Genomic DNA, 19,575 nt, shown 5'->3' on the forward strand with positions numbered 1-19,575 from the left:
ATGACGCATTGAGTTTTCAAGACGTAGAAGTAGACAGAGCGCGGAGATCATCTCCGGTGTGGGGTCAATATACTTCCTTGATCTACAGTGGTGTTGCATAAGTATTTGACCTCAAGTACTTCGGGATCCAACTTTCTAGCCTGACCGCCCTTTATACCGCCTACTTATTAGTATGCCAGAGATCGCTTGTTTCAACGCGCTCGCATGTACGCAGCCTTATATACCTACTAAATAGCAAACCTACGCTAGCTTATAGGGTGGCTGGTGTCATTAGATATAAAAGATGGCATACTAGCTACTAAATTGGATTGAATTTCGGAGGTTTCTGCGTTTTCTGCGTCGCAGTATTCAAGTGGGTCCTAGGCCGAAGTATTCGAGGTCAAATACTTATGCAACACCGCTGTAAGAAGAGTGTACTGGTCAGCACGCACGGTGCTATTTCTCAGCTATTTTGGCTCGCATCGGCTTCAACGTGCCACTCGAAAGAGTCGGTCTTGCTTAAACCTGATATTGATATACCGTGAGCCCACCAATCATGAGTGTCCAATCGACTCCTCAGGTATGCTACTTTGGGGCCTGTGGGGCCTGTGGCGCAAAGTTTGTAAAAAGTTTATGATTAAATCACCTCCGAAGCTTAAAGGTATCATTGCGAGTTGGCAGCTTGCAAGCCTGCGAGTACTTGTGAGTTATTTAGATAGCTTAATATTTCCATATCTCGGATGGCCAAACTGGTCGATAGTGAAAACTCTAGCCCGAAATCTTCTCCTCTGGTCGCTAAAGTTTCACTTATGATTAAGTCGGTAAATTAATGACATTACCGGTCCTCACAAAAGAGAGACTTTACTCCAGGATATCAGGCTGAGTACGTGCCTCTGATAGTCGGTTTTCCGAGGGCAGTCGTTAAGATGGCCGTTCAAACAAATACCACCACAGATGAAAAGCACTCATGCAAGACCCCTGCCTTGTCTATTACTCCTTACTATAGGGATGAGTGGCTCGTCGACCAAGTTCGCTCTTCACTCCAATTGGCCACCCGATACGCCTTTAACCGCAGGCACAATGATGGCCATTGGTGTGGCGAGCTCAAGTCCAATGCCACCATCACCGCTGAATATGTAATGATGCGACAGGCTCTGGGGTTAGATATGTCGTTGGACCGAGATGAGCTGGTCGCGTGGTTTTTAGCGGATCAGCAGAGGGACGGCTCATGGGCTATTGCACCTGGATACCCCGGTGATGTTTCAACGACAACGGAGGCGTATTTCGCACTGAAGCTGTTGGGCGCTGAGTTAGACATGGCACCCTTGCGTCACGCCCGCGAATACATCTTGTCTGCGGGCGGGGTCGCCAAAGTCCGCATCTTCACCCGTATCTACTTGGCCACATTTGGTCTGTTCCCATGGAAAGCGGTGCCAGAGCTACCGGCAGAGCTCATATTGGTGCCCGCGATAGCGCCCATCAGTATTTACCGACTGTCTTCGTGGGCCCGCAGTACAATTGTCCCGTTGCTGATAGTGAGCCATCACCGTCCAATATATCCTCTCCCAAACGGGAAATCGGCAGCAAATGATTTCCTAGACGAAATATGGCAGGACTCCAGCAACAAACATGTCCCATACTCCCCGTCGCTATGGGGGTTGTGGAAAACGGATGCCGTTGCCTTCACGTTTACTGCACTTGACATTGCCCTTCATTGGGTCGGTGGCCTACGATCATCCCCCAGTCGTGCATATGCCCGAAGAAAATGCGTTGAATGGATTCTGGAGCACCAAGAAGAGGAGGGGGACTGGGCAGGGATCTTCCCCCCGATGCATGTTGGCGTTCTCGCATTGTGTCTCGAGGGGTATAAGCATGACGACTTGCCGGTATGGTCCGCACTAGAGGCGATTGAGCGGTTCGCCTGGCTCGACGGCGGCAAGAAAAGAATACAAGCGTGTCTGTCGCCAGTATGGGACACCATATTAATGACCATCGGGCTCTGTGATGCAGGATACAAAGGCCGACTATCAACAGCGATAGATTGGATTACCAGTCGTCAGCTTCTAGGGACGGAGGGGGATTGGCGGATATACAAGCCGGATGTTCCGCCTGGTGGCTTCAGCTTTGAGTATTTCAACAGATGGTACCCGGATGTCGATGACACTGCCGCGGCCATTTTGGCCATGCTCAAACAAGATCCACAATTGAGGAACTCCTTGCCCGTAAGAAAGGCCGTGGTGTGGATCCTCGGCATGCAGAACTGCGATGGGGGGTGGGGTGCATTCGACGTCAACAACGACAAGCTCTTCCTCAACAAGATTCCATTCAGCGATATGGAAAGTCTGTGTGACCCTTCAACAGCTGATGTCACCGGCCGTATCTTAGAGGCGTTCGGCCTCATCATGCAACTCTCCTTCGGCGATCCCAGCAATCATTCGCTTGACGATCTAATCGACCAGATGAACCTTGCTTGTTGCCGTGCCATTTCCTATCTTGCCCATCACCAGGAGCCTTCTGGGTCATGGTACGGCCGCTGGGGATCCAACTACATATACGGGACGAGCAACGTACTCTGTGGCCTGGCGTACTTCTCTGCTGGGTGTACCAGTACAGCGCAAGGCGACGATGCTGTTAAGGAGCACATAGATTCCGCAATTCACTGGTTGAAGTCGATTCAAAATCCCGATGGCGGGTGGGGCGAAACGCTCATGTCGTACAAAGACGCAAGACTCGCCGGTCAAGGCCCTTCCACGGCATCACAGACTGCGTGGGCGCTCATGGGGTTGCTTTCATCTCTTCCCCCCACAGAAAAGGTGGTACAAGATGGAGTGAGGTATCTTTTGCGGACACAAACAAGAGTCGACAATGAAGGCGAGGCATCCTGGCCCGAGACACTGTACACCGGGACTGGATTTCCCAACCACTTTTACCTGGGATATTCATTCTACCCCCACTATTTCCCGATGATGGCTCTCGGACGATATGTACAATTGACAAGGCGACCGGCTCCACAGGCTTGATGGATTGCACTCGAAAATTACATGAAACTTCTGCTGAGCTTATTGCGAAGATAGTAACTTTGAAAATCAATAACGATTAGACAAAGTGCGTATACGGCGACCAGTTGAGTAAACTGCGTGTGCCTTCAGAAGTCCAAAACAGTAAAGGTTTTGCCGGACTGACACCATAGTAAACTATATAAACTCGGCCGCGCTCTGGGGACAAGGAGTGGATGGAGCGACCGGCTTGAGTTGTTAGTCGGTGAATCGAAAGCCTGGCTGTCGTACGCGCCAGGTGCAGCGCTTGGCGGGTTGATTATTGATGGCACTATGCCGCCAATCAACGTCATCATTCTGGAAGACAATATTATCAACCAGAAGCTGCTCGAAAAATTTATGAAATGGCTGAACGTGCGTTAGAAGTGTGCGGCGGACGGCGAAGAGGAAGTGCGGAAATGGAAATAGGGCGGTTTTCACCTTGTGTTGATGGACATCCAGTTGCTAATCATGGATAGGTTGGATGCTACAGGGAGGATCGAAATCAGCTTCACCAATTGCACACAGAGATTCTTTCTCGAACCCTCTTTCGAAACACCCTATGCCTATAACGGTTAGCCTGCCCCTGAGCCCCGTTCTTGGCAGTATTCTAGTACAGCCGTAAATTACAACTTAAAAATAGCTCCTGTATTAGACTCGTATGTTCCCAGGGCTTCTTGAACGTTGATCCGACAAACAAGCCAAATAGATAGATGCCTGCTCGTTTGGAAACGTGACAGGAATTGGAAACCCCATTCTGTCAACCACTTGCCCTCAGAGTGACCACGGCGAACAAGCGAGTTGTATACAGATAGGACCAGCAAATGGTGTTTCTATGATTCTTGTGACAGGGTTGGTCTTTCAATAGAGGAAGAATATCCGTTGGACTGACTAGTCGTGATAATGCCGACATTGGGTCAGTTAGAGACATGAAACGAAGACGATGACCGCTAATTCTCTAATACCCATGACTTTCAACCGCACAACCTTCATTAATTAACAATTGGAGTCCGAGTTCCTTCACTACGGGTTAATTTTTGCCGATGTTCAAATCCTTTCCTATGGAGATATTGCCAGAGCCCGAGTTTTGAACTCCTCGACCGCGAAAGATAGATTGCGCAGCTAGACCGCTGTCGGTGAATAAGTCAGACCTATGCCGACTAAGGGCTTCAGTCGTGGTGGAAGGCTGCGGCAGGTCGACGTATGAAAGGAGCTCTTTAGCGCAGCCAGCAGCGGTAGCGGCAGCATGATACTGCCAGGCGTCGTTCTTGTGAGAGTCTGCATAGTCAGAGACGCCCCGGATGGTGATGCACGAGTATTCCGTCGCGATGCCCGCCGCTTCCATTTCGAAGCATAAGATATCACCACCTACCCTCCTATTTACTTCTGCCGTATTAGACGCGCTCCTTATGACTTGATCTCCAGAAGCAATGAGCCCATAGTGAATCTTGGGAATCGGCTTCCGGGGTTGACGATGGACCAGTTTCGTCTTGTCACAGAGCTGACAGGTTGCTTGGTGAGAAATATGACGATATTCCGGCTGGAAGAGCTCATCCGGCTCTACAGGCCGCTGATACGAAAGCCGAAGTTCGTCGGTTTTCTGAAACAGAGCCGATATGAACTCGGGGATCTTGCTTTGCGAGATCCTATGATCAGACCGCATAATAGACACAGCACTTCTTAAAATCTCTGATGGCGGCCAAAGGAATCCTTTTAGGACGATGCCATCGTCCGTGCTCTTACCCAAGTCGTATTGAACCACACCGCCATGCTGGCCATCAGGCATACTCACAACAACGTCGCCTAAGCGGATATCATTCTTTACGCTCGGTACGCCTCCCCCGATTCCGACCATCAAGCGTAGCTCGATCGATGGAAACGTACGCGCCATATCCTTCGCGACCGCGGCTCCCGCGCTCTTCCCCTGACTGCCCGGAAGGCTAGCAAGGATCACATTGTGGCCACTGAGCTCTCCGAGGATATACAGAGTTGAGTCGCCAAGCTGTCTAGGCAAACGGGCATGCTCTTTGTCTAGCATATAGCGGACAGCACTCATCTCAAATTCTAGAGCGCACACGATCCCGACAGTGTACGCTTCATAGCTAAGAACTGCACGACTGGTTAGATCACGGTGTTTCTTGGCTGGGCTGCTGTGACATATCTACCTTCCATTTTAGTAGCTTTGAATTGTCGTAGGACTTGTATCTGGGAGAATTTGGAACTTCAGGATGGTGTTCCCGATGGTAATCATGACACGCAGGATAGCAGCTAGTATAGTTGATAGGTGTTAGGGGGAGGCTTACATTAGGCAGAAGTCTCAGCTGATGCGAGATGTGGAGAACCAAGGTGGTCTGTGCGCAGTTTTGGTGCCCAAGCTAACTCCCCGTCGAGTTCACCTCCTGTCCTCCTGTCTTTGTGCTTGGCTATAGCAAAGAGCTCGAGGATAGTCCCTCTTGAATGACAAAGTCATGAAGCGCCGGGCTACCGAGGAATCACCAGCAGAGACCAGACCCGGAAAGCGACCCGCAGAAGCGGTGGACACTGCTAAATCCTCCTTTTATGGGCATGGATTACAAAATAGCGGAACTGGACATATCACAGTGGGACGGGATATAAATATAGGTATGGTCTTACCTGTATTATATATAATCTCTGCTGACGGACTGCTAGGCAACTGGACGGAGAAGCGCTGGGACTGTCAACGCGACCTCTTTGTGACAGATCCCTATGAGGATAAGAAAGCATTAAAACGCAAGAAAGGAGGCTACGCTCCCGGAACCTGCGAGTGGATACTCCGCACCAAAGAACTAACAGCTTGGCTTGGTTCTGGACCGACGGTCGACTCTGAGAGACAGGCGCCCCAGGTCCTATGGCTCTTTGGGAACCCAGGAACTGGTAAATCAATTATGGCCATGTACCTTACGGAGGAGCTGCCTGAAACTTTTTGCAACACGGACGGTGAAGCGCTAATCTACTTCTTCTGTGACTCTGGCTTCGACAAACGGAAGACTGCGACCTCGATTGTCAGAGGCCTTCTCTATCAGCTGGTTGGGCAGCACCAGCAGCTTCTTGATTACCTCCTGCCTAAATACTACGAGCGTGGGGCTGAGCTCTTCATGTCCTTCGACGCCCTCTGGGAGATATTCATGGCTATGGTGGCGGATCAGAACACGGGTCGAAAATACTGCATTATTGACGCGCTGGATGAATGCGATCGAGAATCACAAAAGACTCTTTTACACCAGTTTGAAGAGACCTTTCAGAGCGAAAATATCTCGCCTAATATCCGGATATTGATCACTAGTAGGCCATATACCGAGATACGTGAAAGCTTGCAAAGCTTCCCGCATAAAGATTTAGCTTCTTTCTCCGAGAGACAGGAGGACATTGATCTTTTCGTCAAAGAGAGAATTAGCCAGTTGGCAAGAAGAAAAAACTACACCGAAAAGGTGAAAGTCCAAGTCCACGAAATTCTCAGAGACAAGGCCGAAGGTACTTTCCTCTGGATTGGCTTAGCGTGTGACGAGCTAAAGGATGTCCCTTCAAACCACGTCATCCGTACTTTACAAAACATACCAAAAGGGCTTAATTCAATCTATAATAAGCTTCTTGAGACGGCCCTAAAACAGAATGAGATAAGGAGCGATGATATCCGACGCCTCCTAAGCTATATGGCTGTTAGTTCGCGACCACTGACTGTGTCGGAGCTCTGTGAAGCATGCCAAATGTACCAGGAGGAAGAAGATTTTGAGACAAGGATCCAGTTCACACACGACAATATCGACTCTTGCCGCTTGTTAATCATCATTCAGGACGAAAAGGTTCTTTTATTACATCAATCAGTGAAGGACTTCCTGGTTGGGGCTGGCTCGGGATATTTTATAGAAGTGTCCGAAACACATGCCCGCCTTGCATATCGCTGTATTGATCTCCTCATTAAGCAGTTCTACAGCACAAATCAACCGCATACCAGCTTCTCCGATTATGCGACTCTAGAATGGGCTAACCATGCGCGCATGGCTAAGTCAAATTTTAAGGTCCAGTATTCGCAAGCGCAGTTTTTCCAGATTGATTCTCCTTGTCGAGAGCGTTGGCTACAGGACTTAAGGTCTTCCACTTCTATCTACAAAGTGATTCCAGATGATTTCTCTATCTTTCACGTGGCTGCGCAGTGGGGGGTTTCCGCTTTAGTGGATTATGCCTCTGACTTAGAAGCTCAGCTATCCGACACAGAGAAGTCGATTAATGTTGTTCATATTGATTGCATGGATAGTGAGGGTAGCATTCCCCTTGAACGCGCTGCTCGGTCGACATATATAGATGTCGTTGTTGCCATTTTGGGTCGGGGAGGGAAAGTGACCGCAGAAGTGGTGGAGGAGGCGGCTGGAAATATGCACAATGGCAAAGAAATGATGGCACTGCTTCTCGATCGCCGCCGGGACCAGATCACTACCACCAACGAGGTGGTGACGGCTGCGGCTAAAAACGATGTGAGTGGCAAAGATGTGATGGCACTACTTCTCGACCACTACGGAGACCAAATCACTATCACCGAGGAGGTAGTGAGATCTGCCGCTCAAAACTGGGGGAATGGCAAGGAATTGATGGCACTACTTCTCGACCGCTACGGAGACCAGATCACTATCACCGAGGAGGTAGTGAGAGCTGCCGCTCGAAACTCTGGGAATGGCAAAGAAGTAATGGCACTACTTCTAGACCGCTACGGAGACCAGATCACTATCACCGAGGAGGTAGTGAGAGCTGCCGCTCGAAACTCTGGGAATGGCAAAGAAGTAATGGCACTACTTCTAGACCGCCGCGGAGACCAGATAACTATCACCGACGAGGTAGTGAGCGCTGCGGCAGGCAATTGGCGTAGTGGTAAAGAAGTGATGGCACTGCTTCTCGACCGCTGCGGGGACCAGATCACTATCACTAACGCGGTAGTGCGGGCTGCGGCTGGAAATAGGCTTAATAGCAAAGAAGTGATAGCACTACTTCTCGACCGCCGCGAAAACCAGATCAATATTACCGACGAGGTAGTGACGGCTGCGGCTAGAAACGAAGAGAGTGGAAAGGAAGTGATAGCACTACTTCTTGACTGCTACGGCGACCAGATCAATATCACTGACGAGGTGGTAAAGGCTGCGGCTAGAAATATGCACAATGGCAAAGAAGTGATGGCACTGCTTCTCGATCGCCGAGGAGACCAGATCACTATCACCGACGAGGTGGCGATGGCTACGGCTGGAAACGAAGAGAGTGGAAAGGAAGTGATGGCACTACTTCTCGACCGCTACGGAGACCAAATCACTATCACCGACGAGGTGGTGAAGGCCGCGGCTAGAAATATGCATAATGGCAAAGAAGTGATAGCACTGCTTCTCGATCGCCGCGGAGACCAGATCACTATCACTAACGAGGTGGTGACAGCTGCGGCTAGAAACGAGGTGAGTGGAAAGGAAGTGATGGCACTACTTCTCGACTGCTACGGAGACCAAATCACTATCACCGACGAGGTGGTGAAGGCTGCGGCTAGAAATAGGCTTAATGGCAAAGAAGTGATGGCACTGCTTCTCGATCGTCACGGAGACCAGATCACTATCACCGACGAGGTGGTGACGGTTGCGGCTAGAAACGAGGAGAGTGGAAAGGAAGTGATGGCACTGCTTCTCGACTGCTACGGCGACCAGATCAATATCACTGACGAGGTGATAAAGGCTGCAGCTGGAAATAGGTCTGGCCAAGAAGTGATGGCACTGCTTCTCGACCGCCGCGAAAACCAGATCAATATCACCGACGAGGTGGTGTGGGCTGCGGCTGGAAACGAAGAGAGTGGAAAGGAAGTGATGGCACTACTTCTCGACCGCTACGGAGACCAAATCACTATCACCGACGAGGTGGTGAAGGCCGCGGCTAGAAATATGCATAATGGCAAAGAAGTGATGGCACTGCTTCTCGACCGCTACGGAGACCAGATCACTATCACCGAAGATGTAGTGAGAGCTGCCGCTGAAAACTGGGGGAATGGCAAAGAAGTAATGGCACTACTTCTAGACCGCCGCGGAGACCAGATAACTATCACCGACGAGGTAGTGAGCGCTGCGGCAGGCAATTGGCACAGTGGTAAAGAAGTGATGGCACTGCTTCTCGACCGCTGCGGGGACCAGATCACTATCACGGACGAGGTGGTGATAGCTGCGGCTAGGAACGAGGTGAGTGGAAAGGAAGTGATAGCACTACTTCTCGACTGCTACGGAGACCAAATCACTATCACCGACGAGGTAGTGAGCGCTGCGGCAGGCAATTGGCGTAGTGGCAAAGAAGTGATAGCACTGCTTCTCGACCGCTACGGAGACCAGATCAATATCACCGACGAGGTGATGAAGGCTGCAGCTAGAAATAGGTCTGGCCAAGAAGTGATGGCACTGCTTCTCGATCGCTACGGAGACCAGATCAATATCACCGACGAGGTGATAAAGGCTGCAGCTGGAAATAGGTCTGGCCAAGAAGTGATGGCACTGCTTCTCGATCGCTACGGAGACCAGATCAATATCACCGACGAGGTGATGAAGGCTGCAGCTGGAAATAGCTCTGGCCAAGAAGTGATGGCACTGCTTCTCGACCGCTACGGAGACCAGATCACTATCACCGACGAGGTAATGAAGGCTGCAGCTGGAAATAGCTCTGGCCAAGAAGTGATGGCACTGCTTCTCGACCGCTACGGAGACCAGATCACTGTCACAGAAGATGTAGTGAGAGCTGCCGCTGAAAACTGGGGGAATGGCAAAGAAGTAATGGCACTACTTCTAGACCGCCGCGGAGACCAGATAACTATCACCGACGAGGTAGTGAGCGCTGCGGCAGGCAATTGGCACAGTGGTAAAGAAGTGATGGCACTGCTTGTTGACCGCTACGGAGACCAGATCAATATCACCGACGAGGTGATGAAGGCTGCAGCTGGAAATAGCTCTGGCCAAGAAGTGATGGCACTGCTTCTCGACCGCTACGGAGACCAGATCACTGTCACAGAAGATGTAGTGAGAGCTGCCGCTGAAAACTGGGGGAATGGCAAAGAAGTAATGGCACTACTTCTAGACCGCCGCGGAGACCAGATAACTATCACCGACGAGGTAGTGAGCGCTGCGGCAGGCAATTGGCACAGTGGTAAAGAAGTGATGGCACTGCTTGTTGACCGCTACGGAGACCAGATCAATATCACCGACGAGGTGATGAAGGCTGCAGCTAGAAATAGGTCTGGCCAAGAAGTGATGGCACTGCTTCTCGACCGCTACGGAGACTAGATCTCTATCACCGAAGATGTAGTGAGAACTGCCGCTGAAAACTGGGGGAATGGCAAAGAGTAATGGCACTACTTCTAGACCGCTGCGGAGACCAGATAACTATCACTGAGGAGTGGTGAGAGCTGCGGAGTAGGGTTAATCCCGCTTCCATTTGGAAATTATCAGTTCACGACGCCAAGATATCAATCTACTACGACACCGATTGATCAGGCAAAGTAAAAAGCAATGGCGGTTGAACAACTAGAGTCCCTCATCAAGTTTTGAAGTAATGCTGGAATTGGAAACGGAGTTGGGTGTGAATTTGAATGCCTCAATAGAATCAATAGTTGAATTTCCCACGATCTGCTGACATGCCTTGTCTCCTGTTTTGGTTACACAGAATAAGCATCATATCATCTACGGACTTGGTATGCGCTACGTGAAAGTGATTGACCATACCACTTCGAACTTCTTCACCAATAGTAAGGACTGGGATTGTGGAAACAGGTCAATAACCGAGGAATCATAGCGGTTCCCAAATTTTTCTTCAGATCATATATTAACTTTGTGCACGATACCAGAAAGAGATTGAACTGATCACATTTAGTGAGTATCGCTACCAACTGATTGAGGATAAGTAGAGTCGTCAACGAGTGACCCAAGACCTGTGAGATGCCAGTATTCTCAGCAAGACTATTGCAAGTAATTTAGAAACCTTCTATCACGTGACAATGACTTTCAATACAATTCGGTATCTGAAACCGAGCTAAGTCTGAACTAGATTAGCGTGTTTTGATGTAGGGTTCCAGAATGATTCTATGAAAGGAAAGTGGTGAAACTGATTTCGATCCATCCTGTACTAAAGAAATTCGGCGGCTAGAGCGATTAGATGGTATTGGCGTCTTCTCCAAGACAGATTCCGGTCGCTCTAGTAAGTCTCCATCGACAAAGGGACCAGGATCCCAACGCTGACTAGCTGAAGGAGGATACTCTGGCTAATGCCTCTTTGCTTCGTGACCCGGTGGCTGTTGTCTCGTTGACAGCTAGCAGCTTGCAAAGCGATCGTCATAAAGCACTAGCTGCTAGCTGCAACGATTTCTTAACTAAGGCACGTCCTCATAAATCTAAACCCCTCTACTCCAGTCAGTACTAACTACAAAAAGGCCCGTGAGATTCCTATGGCTTAAACAGAAGGTGACGGAACGGGGCTGCGTACAGGCACTGACTGACTTTAAGGGCTGGCGGAGATGGCGCGGGTTCATAGAAGCGCCACGATCCGCCTCCCCCACCAATGTCAGCCCGATGCATGTAGATTCATAATTGCGAGATTCGAATGACCCACAGAAAAAGGGGCGTTAATCGAGCCGTATCTACAGTCCGATACGCACTAGGCGCTTTTAGCACCACCTTTGACCATTTATGGCTGCTATCCTATACACTGCTATCCACTTCTATTAGCTGTCGGCCCTGTTGCGCGTGGTCATACAATGCTTCGTGTCGATTCCGCATGGTCATTTACCGTATCGGTTTAGGTTCATACGTTCTAAATGTAGCGGATATTCTCCACTTCCTTCAATACCGCATTCATTATGCTTTGCTGCTTAATTGTTTAACGTTTCTAGTTTCTTCCGACAAATTCAACTTAGTACATATGCCAAAATATTAATCGGTCACGAGAAACAATAACGTTTCCACATAATGAATAGCCCACATTCAGCCAACATAAAACAGTATCGCTCCAGGTCTTGATCCCAAAGCCACATTCATTTCTCCCCACTCGTTTTGATCCTCACGTTTGAAACCATCTGCCGATCCATCCACATTCCTAGTCACTTTCAAATCCCGTCCACCGAGGGCTATATTTCCACTCCCAGTTCGGGCATGTACGTTGCCTGCCCATGCTTAGGGGTATTCTATATTTATTCTTCTATCATGTGTAATGTGACGAGCCTGTGGTTTGATAAATTGCCCAAATCCGGGGATTGTTATCCTAAAAACTGTGTTTGGTGGTGGTTGGGGGGGGGTAAAGTGGTTTTGATAATATACGGGTTTGTCGCTTGAATATCCTGACTTCCTGAACTCGTCTAGGTCAGATCTGATGCAGTATTTGCTTTGGTACCAGGCTTGCACTGATGCTGCCGCTCTCGGACGAGAGACGCGCCGAGGTTGAAAACATAAACTGTCCTGAGATAGATCCACTTTCTGTCTCGACGTCAAACTCGTACGGACGAAACCGAAGAAATCGGCTCACGGTGCAGTTTTCGTGTTAGTCGTTAAGATTTAGATTGGAATTATCATCTAACTGGAAAACCGCGTCCGGGACGGCAAGTGAGACGGTGATACTACCTGATTTCGTTCGAGCCTGTAGCCGTGCCGGCTCATCTGGGTTCTAATCACCCGCTTTCGATGTGAATGACAGTCACTTTGACTCTACCCGAGGTAGTTGACAGTGATAGAAGGTCAAACAGAGGATATCTTCCTACGATGGAATCGGATGCTTTCTCAATGACGATTTTCCCAGTGAAGGAAGCCCTTAAATCTCTGCGGGTCATTCCATATTCCGAGTTTGGCACTGATGCTTCGTCAATATCTTTGTTGCAGATAATATCCGACTATATATCGAGGAGGCTCACCGCGTGAAGCACTGTTTCAATACCCTTATAGGTCAAACCTAGACACCATAGGAGAAAGATCGTACCGATCAAAATATGAAGGCAAGAGCCCCTCGTATACTTCTGCCGGTGATATTCGCCGGTCATGTTGCTTAGATTACTATTATTTTCAAGAGCTCTATAATTGGCACTGGAGGAATTTGAGTCGTTCTTTGCAAACTCCATTGACGTCAGTTCATTAAATTCCGGCGTTTCAACAGATTCTGCCAGAGGAATAGCTCTAGACTGGGAGAGATGTCTCGGATGGAACATTATCGCCACTTCGTTAGTGGTCAATTACTGCCATTTGGCAGAATAAAACGTGATTACGCCCACCTTTTATCCCTTTAGACTCTAAGCCACGCCCCAAGTTAGCTGCGTGAAGTCGTTTAGGCATCTGTGGTCGGTCGATTTTCTGTCACATAATCAAGGTCAGCTAAAATAAAAATGTATGCCTTTCCATATATCTCGCCTCCCATCTTGCCCTCACGTTGCACTGTAATATAGCCGCTACTAGGGGAGTTATTGAACGTGTTTAGAGAACATGCATAGCTACGAATCCTATGCCAACTCCAGTAGATCCTGAGATGGGTCACGGTTATGAGGAGCCTCGTATTACACGGTGATCTACAAGGCGGACCGATTGTTCACCCGTTCTCCGGCCCTTGGGGGCTGCTTACCACCCATCATCCTCGGAAAATGAGCAGAGCGGAATTGATAGTTATCTACCGAGGTTAAAGTCCACATGAAATATTTCTTGATATTTCTTGGATTGATACTACCATGCGATCAGGTGTTTCAACATATTTTTCTTAACACCACTACTTGAATTCCATTTCCTTTCCGATTGATCCCAGGGGATTTACTGTGTTGCTTGCCCCGAAATGCCAAATCCTACTCTGCTAAACGCCGCCGGATATGGCTCTTTACTTGTTGCTATAAAGCATGCTGTAAGTCCTCCTCAAAGACCCACACAAGGCGATGTAATTTAGGGAAATCGGCTAATTCCCTCAGGCTTCTGGAAGACAATTCCAGCGACTTCCTCAATATCAAGCCTTGCCAAATATTGCATACACATGTAGCACGGTTGGATGGTATCAGGGTAGCGGCTATTTAATCCTTACTGGTATCTCTCTTTTCCAGCTACTGGAACATGAAATCTCTTTTCTGACAAGCTCGGCTTTAGCCTTACTTAATTTTCAATGGGCTCGGAATCCAAAATCTTTGGAAGATCCACTCAATCGTGCTATGGCTGCTCTAGTTGCTATCATTGCTTGGGCTAGCTCTGCCTGGTACATCGGAAGGGGCTTAAAAGCGAGTGGAATCGTGACGGCGGGTGCTGCTATATTCCAGGCCTGGGCGACTCTCCGCTAGGATTTTCTTTAATGGAATTTCAGAGAATATAGCAGCTGGCTGTGTCAAACCGGGGATATGTCTTCAACACTACCAATTAGGAGGAGATCCGGCTTGACCGGCAAAGAAGGCTGTTGCACGGGTACTAGTACCCGATCAAGGTTATGATATCGCTATCTCAACAACTTTGCAAACTATTTTAGTCACTTAAATGTCTTTTATCGGCAGAAACGTCTCGCCTAGAGATATAAATACGTCTTCCTGCGCCGGAGGTCTTGTGCATGTCTTCTGGCACAGGAGCTGCTCTAGTGATCTCCAGACTTTCGCTATTCAATTTCCAATATGCCAACATCTCCTCAACCAGACAATGTTTCCAGTGCACGCTTAGCTCGACTGGCTCAATTAGGCACTGACTTACACGCAAACAGCACGGAGACTGCCGTTTGGCTTGCACTAGAACAGACATTAGCCGACTTCTTCGGATATTCTTTATTCACTGTTCTAGCGTTTTCGAAACAAGGGGTCGTCACAAGACTTTACAGCACCAACAGAGACCTGCATCCGCTAGGAATAAGAAAGGAGTCCCCCACTGCGGATTATGACAGAGATAACGTTGGAACTCCATCTCCACCACCCTGCCGCGCAGTATGTGTCCAGCAGGTCTTGGTGGAGGGAAATATTTGGCGTGGCTCCATGCCCGAGGATCTAAAGGCAGCATTTGAAGACTGGGAGCAACTTTGACAGGCAGGATTGGGATCAGTGATGAACATTCCAGTCCGTCTGAATGGTGTCACGATAGGATCACTCAACATCCTTGACAAGGAGCATGGGTACGATGCGGCCGATATCAAGCTGGACATCCTGATAGCACAAATTGTGGCATATTTTGTTCATCGAGTGGCAGAAGAGACTGTAAAAAAGCAACCAAGCAAATGAGTATTAAGATTTTGTCTTTATGAAAGATCATTATTATTGTGGAAAGTATCCAATGTATTACCGAAGCACATATAGTGGACAAGACACTAAGACAAGGTCCCCCAAATCTTAACTCAAGACACACTACATGATGCCTGTCATTGGATCTGAGCGGTAAAATGAGAGGATTAAAGAGCGTTGATAGTTTGACGAGCTAACAGTGGCAAATGCGGTGACCCTGGCTGGGTGATGACGGATGTTCATGCTACTGTCTGCAAGAATACTTCACATTAAGGTCTAAACTACAGGTAGTCCAAGTCCTCACAGTACCACCCACCCACAACGCTCCCGGATCTTATAAAGAGTATCGGATACTCTTATTCTCCCAATCTGTCTCATCTAGGTCGAGCTAAACTGCACTGTCTTCGACAGCTTGTTCACTTGAGCTGGCCTCAGTGCCAGACTCTTGATCGCGCTTCTTGTTCCATCTCGCCATCAGCTGTCTCATGATTATAATGATCATGACATTAAGAACGAAGCAAGCAATCATGATGTTGAACGCAGTCTGATATATGTTACTACGCATTCATGTTATATTTGCCACAGAACGGAACACGCCACTGCGAACTCACCTGGTAAGTTGGGGCTTCTCGCGGCAAAAAGGTAAGTGGGCCGACAATGTATCCTACACAGAAGCCAGCAAAGAGCATTGCATTGACTGTCGACTTCTTAGTATGTCCAGTGATGTTGCTTGACACGAGACTGAGAATTGTAGGAAAGGAGCTGGCGTAGGCGCTGATCAACCATAGTCCCCCAAGGCGACCCAGCTTGTGCGACTCTGGGAGCAGTTTGATCATCAAGGCCCCTGCCAGGGAGATGACGTTGAGCAGAGCGATAGACACGCATCGGGCGTTCTTGAATGTCATTGATATACCCACGGTGAAGACGACAAAAAACAGGAGAAAAGCGCCTTGTGACATGGTGAGAAGTTGGGTCTGCAACACGCTGTAGCCGAAGCTCGTCAGGATAACGCTTCCAAACTGCAAAATAGTCTAATTAGCACTGCTTCGGGTTGGTTGGATGTATGACTGGATTGGAAAGATAGAAGAAGCATCTGATGATACTGCACTGCATACCGCCGTCATGCCACCACCTGGGAGAGTGGTAAATACACAGAGTAAGAACAGCAGCCAGGATCGAGGATCCATTAGTGCTTCCCTCATCTGCCCATGGTTCCACTGCCTGGTCTCGGCTGAGCGTCTTGCACCTTGCACACGGGCAAAAGCCAACTTCCTTTCCCTCTCACTGAGAAACCATGCGGTTTGAGGGTTGTCCGGCAAAAGCCACAGAACAAGCAGCCCCCAAACAAAGGTAGCGGCCCCGAAGATGATAAACAGGAACTAAGATGGCAGGTTAGCTACGGGCTGAAGCGGCATTTGGCTATCACCACTCAAGACCTTACATACCTGCCAGCTTTTGATCGCACTGTTAATATGGGAGATGCCATATGCAAGAACGCCACCGAAGATGTAGGCCACACTGGATCCTCCGTACCATAAGCCATGCCGCAGAGCATGTTCGGACGGTTTATACCACGTAGATGTTATGATCGTAAACCCTGGGTTCACTGCAGCCTCAAAAGCCCCCAGCAAGATGCGCAGGGCAGCAAGACTCCCAAAGTTATTGCCAGCTGCCATACACATCTGTATACCCGCCCATATCAGTCTAGCATATAGCCAGCAATGTTAACGCTGCGATGTGTTCGATCGGTTTTTGAAGAGCAAACTTACACTGTGACTACTACGACTTTCGCCACCGAGAACTTGACCAACAGGATTGAAGCTAGAGGGCTTGCTGCGAGAAATCCCACATAGAAGAAGCTGGATACCCAGGAATATTGCGTCCCCACAAGTTTCTGTGATAATGTCAATATTGCTCAACGATCCTATTGGCCTGAGTAGTAGGCAGACTTACTGCGTCCTGTATGATGCCCATGATCGCGGTATAGCCAAGGGATGTCTTGTCGAGATATTGGAACAGATACAGAACAAACATCAGCGGAACCAAACTGTTCCGGTATCAGTCCCGCAAAGACCATTACGGAACGTTGCCCAATTACTTACTGTAAGTCAATCTTCCGGACGAGTTTTCGCTCCTCAGCAGGGGTCATGACCAAGTTTGACTCTGCCTCTCCTGTACTAAAATCTGGGGTTGCAAAATCGATTGAGGTCTTTGCCATGATGGAATTGTTCTTTTCAGTTGAGGCCATAGCGAATGACGGGTGAATGGGGTTGACACGATACGAGTTTCTTCGAATTGGATGTTCCAAAGTATCATGAACGTAAGTTATTGTCGAGCAGGAGTTGTCTTGTTCTTTATGAATGACCCAGGGCAAGCCACAGTTGATAATAAATAGGCAGTGATGTTCTGTAACCCAAATATAATGCGTGATGAAGATCTTGTAGTGCTCAACAAGCCCATGATCTAAACCGATAAGTAATGTGGTTCTCGAAACTCAATTGTAATCATCGGATGCACTTAGCAGGTATGTATACCAGTGATTACCTCGTTATACCATCATGCTGGGGAACCCCAGTCGTCGGGTACTCGTACCCGACTCGCAGAAACCTATTTCTCCACTCGACCCCGGACGTCGTTTGCTACGAGACATGGGCGTGCCGATGTTCCCCACCCCAAATTGAATAACGTTCCCCCACACTAGGCGGGTACAAGTACGCGAAGCAAAGGTTGTTTCTCCGGCTTTCTACTGCCGTTTGCGGAGGTTATTGCTCATCCCAGGCTGGAAAACGTCTGGAACCTTTTCTTTTCCATATCTCCCAACTCAACTTTTCTCAACTCATTGCTTTTCCTGCAGACTCTAAACTTCGAATCCAACGTGCTATCATGGCAGCAAATATGACCCCCATGTTACCTGACGAAGTCACCATTCCTTGGAACCTCCCTCCGCGGCCGAGATATGTTTTTACAGGAGCCAATCTCGTTGACCCGGCGAAAGGCGAGGTGTTGACCAACGTGACAATCCATCTTCACGACGGCGTCGTGAAGTCTGTCAATGGCAATCCTGACGAATGGGAGGACGATTCTTCCACGATAAAGCTCGATCTGGAGGGCAAGTTCGTTTGCCCTGGCTTGATAGACTGTCATGTTCATTTGATGGCAGTTCCTGGAAAGAAGGGACTTGAAGAGTTGAAGAGTATGAATCCATCCGTTTCACTCCTGCGCCAGCCACAGGTCTGTAGGTCCATGTTAGAAAGGGGCTTCACGACCGTGAGAGATTGTGGAGGTGCCCTGTTTCCTCTGAAAAAAGCCATCGAGGAGGATGTGCATCCAGGCCCAAGACTGTTCATTGCCGGACATGCATTGTCACAGACGGGAGGTCACGGAGATATGCGTGGGCTACTGGATAATTATGAGTGTTGTGGCGGAACGACGCAAGGCGTCGGTCGGGTCATCGATGGCGTGCCCGACTGCCTGAAGTACGCCCGAGAGGAGATTCGCCAGGGAGCAGACTTTCTCAAGATTATGGGTGGCGGAGGAGTAGCCAGCCCGACAGACAAGATCGAAAATATTCAGTTTTCGGACGAAGAAATCAAGGCTATCGTCACAGTCGCATCAAACGCAGGCACATATGTGACCACACACGCCTACACACCCCAAGCTATCCAGCGGGCGATTAAACAAGGAGTGCTGGGAGTTGAGCATGGCAATCTACTTGACGAAGAAACTGCAAAGCTCATGGCCGAGAAGGGGGCTTTTCTCACGCCAACCCTCATCACTTACGCCACGATGGCAAAATTTGACGGTTTCCTTCCTCCAGCATCAGCAAAGAAGAATAAGGAGGTGTTGGAGAAGGGATTACACGCTATCAAGATTGCCGCCGAAGCTGGCGTGACCATTTGTTTCGGGACGGATCTACTTGGCAAGCTACATTTCGCGCAGTCTCAAGAATTCGGTATGCGGCGTCAAGTTCAAAGTTCCCTGGAAGTCCTGCGTAGTGCTACGGTCAACGCTGCCCGAATGCTCCGACAAGACAAGCTCTTAGGCCAAATCTCCCCAGGCTTTGCAGCTGACTTGTTGATTTTGAACGCGAATCCGTTGGAAGACATCACCATTTTGGACGTGCCCGAGAAACACGTTTTAGCAACAATCAAGGACGGACGCGTTCATGCGTCGAGATGGTCAAAGCTTGGGACCGATCTGCATCGGACTGTCAATATTGCTTAGCAGATAGATTGAAAAATAAATTTCGATGCGTAAAATGGCATCTTCGTGTCACAAATCTTTCGTCTGACTTCTCCAAATATGACATAATCGTGAGAGTAAAAGACCCAAGACTAT

General features: G+C 48.9%; 7 protein-coding genes across 7 annotated transcripts; 5 read left to right on the top strand and 2 right to left on the bottom strand.

Annotated features, from left to right (window-relative positions):
* Positions 1 to 905: 905 nt before the first annotated feature.
* N7446_004476 (terpene cyclase/mutase family protein) lies at positions 906 to 2,999 on the top strand (the record flags this gene model as incomplete). Its single annotated transcript, XM_058513225.1, has 1 exon — positions 906 to 2,999. The coding sequence occupies one exon, from the start codon at positions 906 to 908 to the stop codon at positions 2,997 to 2,999; it is 2,094 nt and encodes a 697-aa protein (XP_058374554.1).
* A 1,045-nt stretch (positions 3,000 to 4,044) lies between these two features.
* N7446_004477 (5'-methylthioadenosine/S-adenosylhomocysteine nucleosidase family protein) lies at positions 4,045 to 5,186 on the bottom strand (the record flags this gene model as incomplete). The annotated part of the gene is made up of 2 exons (XM_058513226.1): positions 4,045 to 5,123; positions 5,180 to 5,186. The coding sequence occupies 2 exons, from the start codon at positions 5,184 to 5,186 to the stop codon at positions 4,045 to 4,047; spliced, it is 1,086 nt and encodes a 361-aa protein (XP_058374555.1).
* Positions 5,187 to 5,482: 296 nt separating this feature from the next.
* N7446_004478 (uncharacterized protein) lies at positions 5,483 to 10,318 on the top strand (the record flags this gene model as incomplete). Its single annotated transcript, XM_058513227.1, has 2 exons — positions 5,483 to 5,636; positions 5,685 to 10,318. The coding sequence occupies 2 exons, from the start codon at positions 5,483 to 5,485 to the stop codon at positions 10,316 to 10,318; spliced, it is 4,788 nt and encodes a 1,595-aa protein (XP_058374556.1).
* A 3,514-nt stretch (positions 10,319 to 13,832) lies between these two features.
* On the top strand, positions 13,833 to 14,322 carry N7446_004479 (uncharacterized protein; the record flags this gene model as incomplete). Its single annotated transcript, XM_058513228.1, has 2 exons — positions 13,833 to 13,898; positions 13,963 to 14,322. The coding sequence occupies 2 exons, from the start codon at positions 13,833 to 13,835 to the stop codon at positions 14,320 to 14,322; spliced, it is 426 nt and encodes a 141-aa protein (XP_058374557.1).
* Positions 14,323 to 14,643: 321 nt separating this feature from the next.
* N7446_004480 (uncharacterized protein) lies at positions 14,644 to 15,042 on the top strand (the record flags this gene model as incomplete). The annotated part of the gene is made up of 1 exon (XM_058513229.1): positions 14,644 to 15,042. One exon carries the CDS (start codon positions 14,644 to 14,646, stop codon positions 15,040 to 15,042), a length of 399 nt encoding a protein of 132 aa, XP_058374558.1.
* Positions 15,043 to 15,625: 583 nt separating this feature from the next.
* N7446_004481 (major facilitator superfamily domain-containing protein) lies at positions 15,626 to 17,485 on the bottom strand (the record flags this gene model as incomplete). Its single annotated transcript, XM_058513230.1, has 7 exons — positions 15,626 to 15,781; positions 15,849 to 16,256; positions 16,353 to 16,616; positions 16,683 to 16,941; positions 17,007 to 17,131; positions 17,191 to 17,284; positions 17,340 to 17,485. 7 exons carry the CDS (start codon positions 17,483 to 17,485, stop codon positions 15,626 to 15,628), a joined length of 1,452 nt encoding a protein of 483 aa, XP_058374559.1.
* Positions 17,486 to 18,120: 635 nt separating this feature from the next.
* Positions 18,121 to 19,461, top strand: N7446_004482 (metal-dependent hydrolase family protein; the record flags this gene model as incomplete). The annotated part of the gene is made up of 1 exon (XM_058513231.1): positions 18,121 to 19,461. The coding sequence occupies one exon, from the start codon at positions 18,121 to 18,123 to the stop codon at positions 19,459 to 19,461; it is 1,341 nt and encodes a 446-aa protein (XP_058374560.1).
* Positions 19,462 to 19,575: the final 114 nt, after the last annotated feature.

The sequence above is a fragment of the Penicillium canescens genome, assembly GCF_028828765.1.
Source record: "Penicillium canescens strain IBT 15451 chromosome Unknown utg000003l_segment0_segment0, whole genome shotgun sequence".
In the NCBI taxonomy this organism is placed as follows: Eukaryota; Fungi; Ascomycota; class Eurotiomycetes; order Eurotiales; family Aspergillaceae; genus Penicillium; species Penicillium canescens.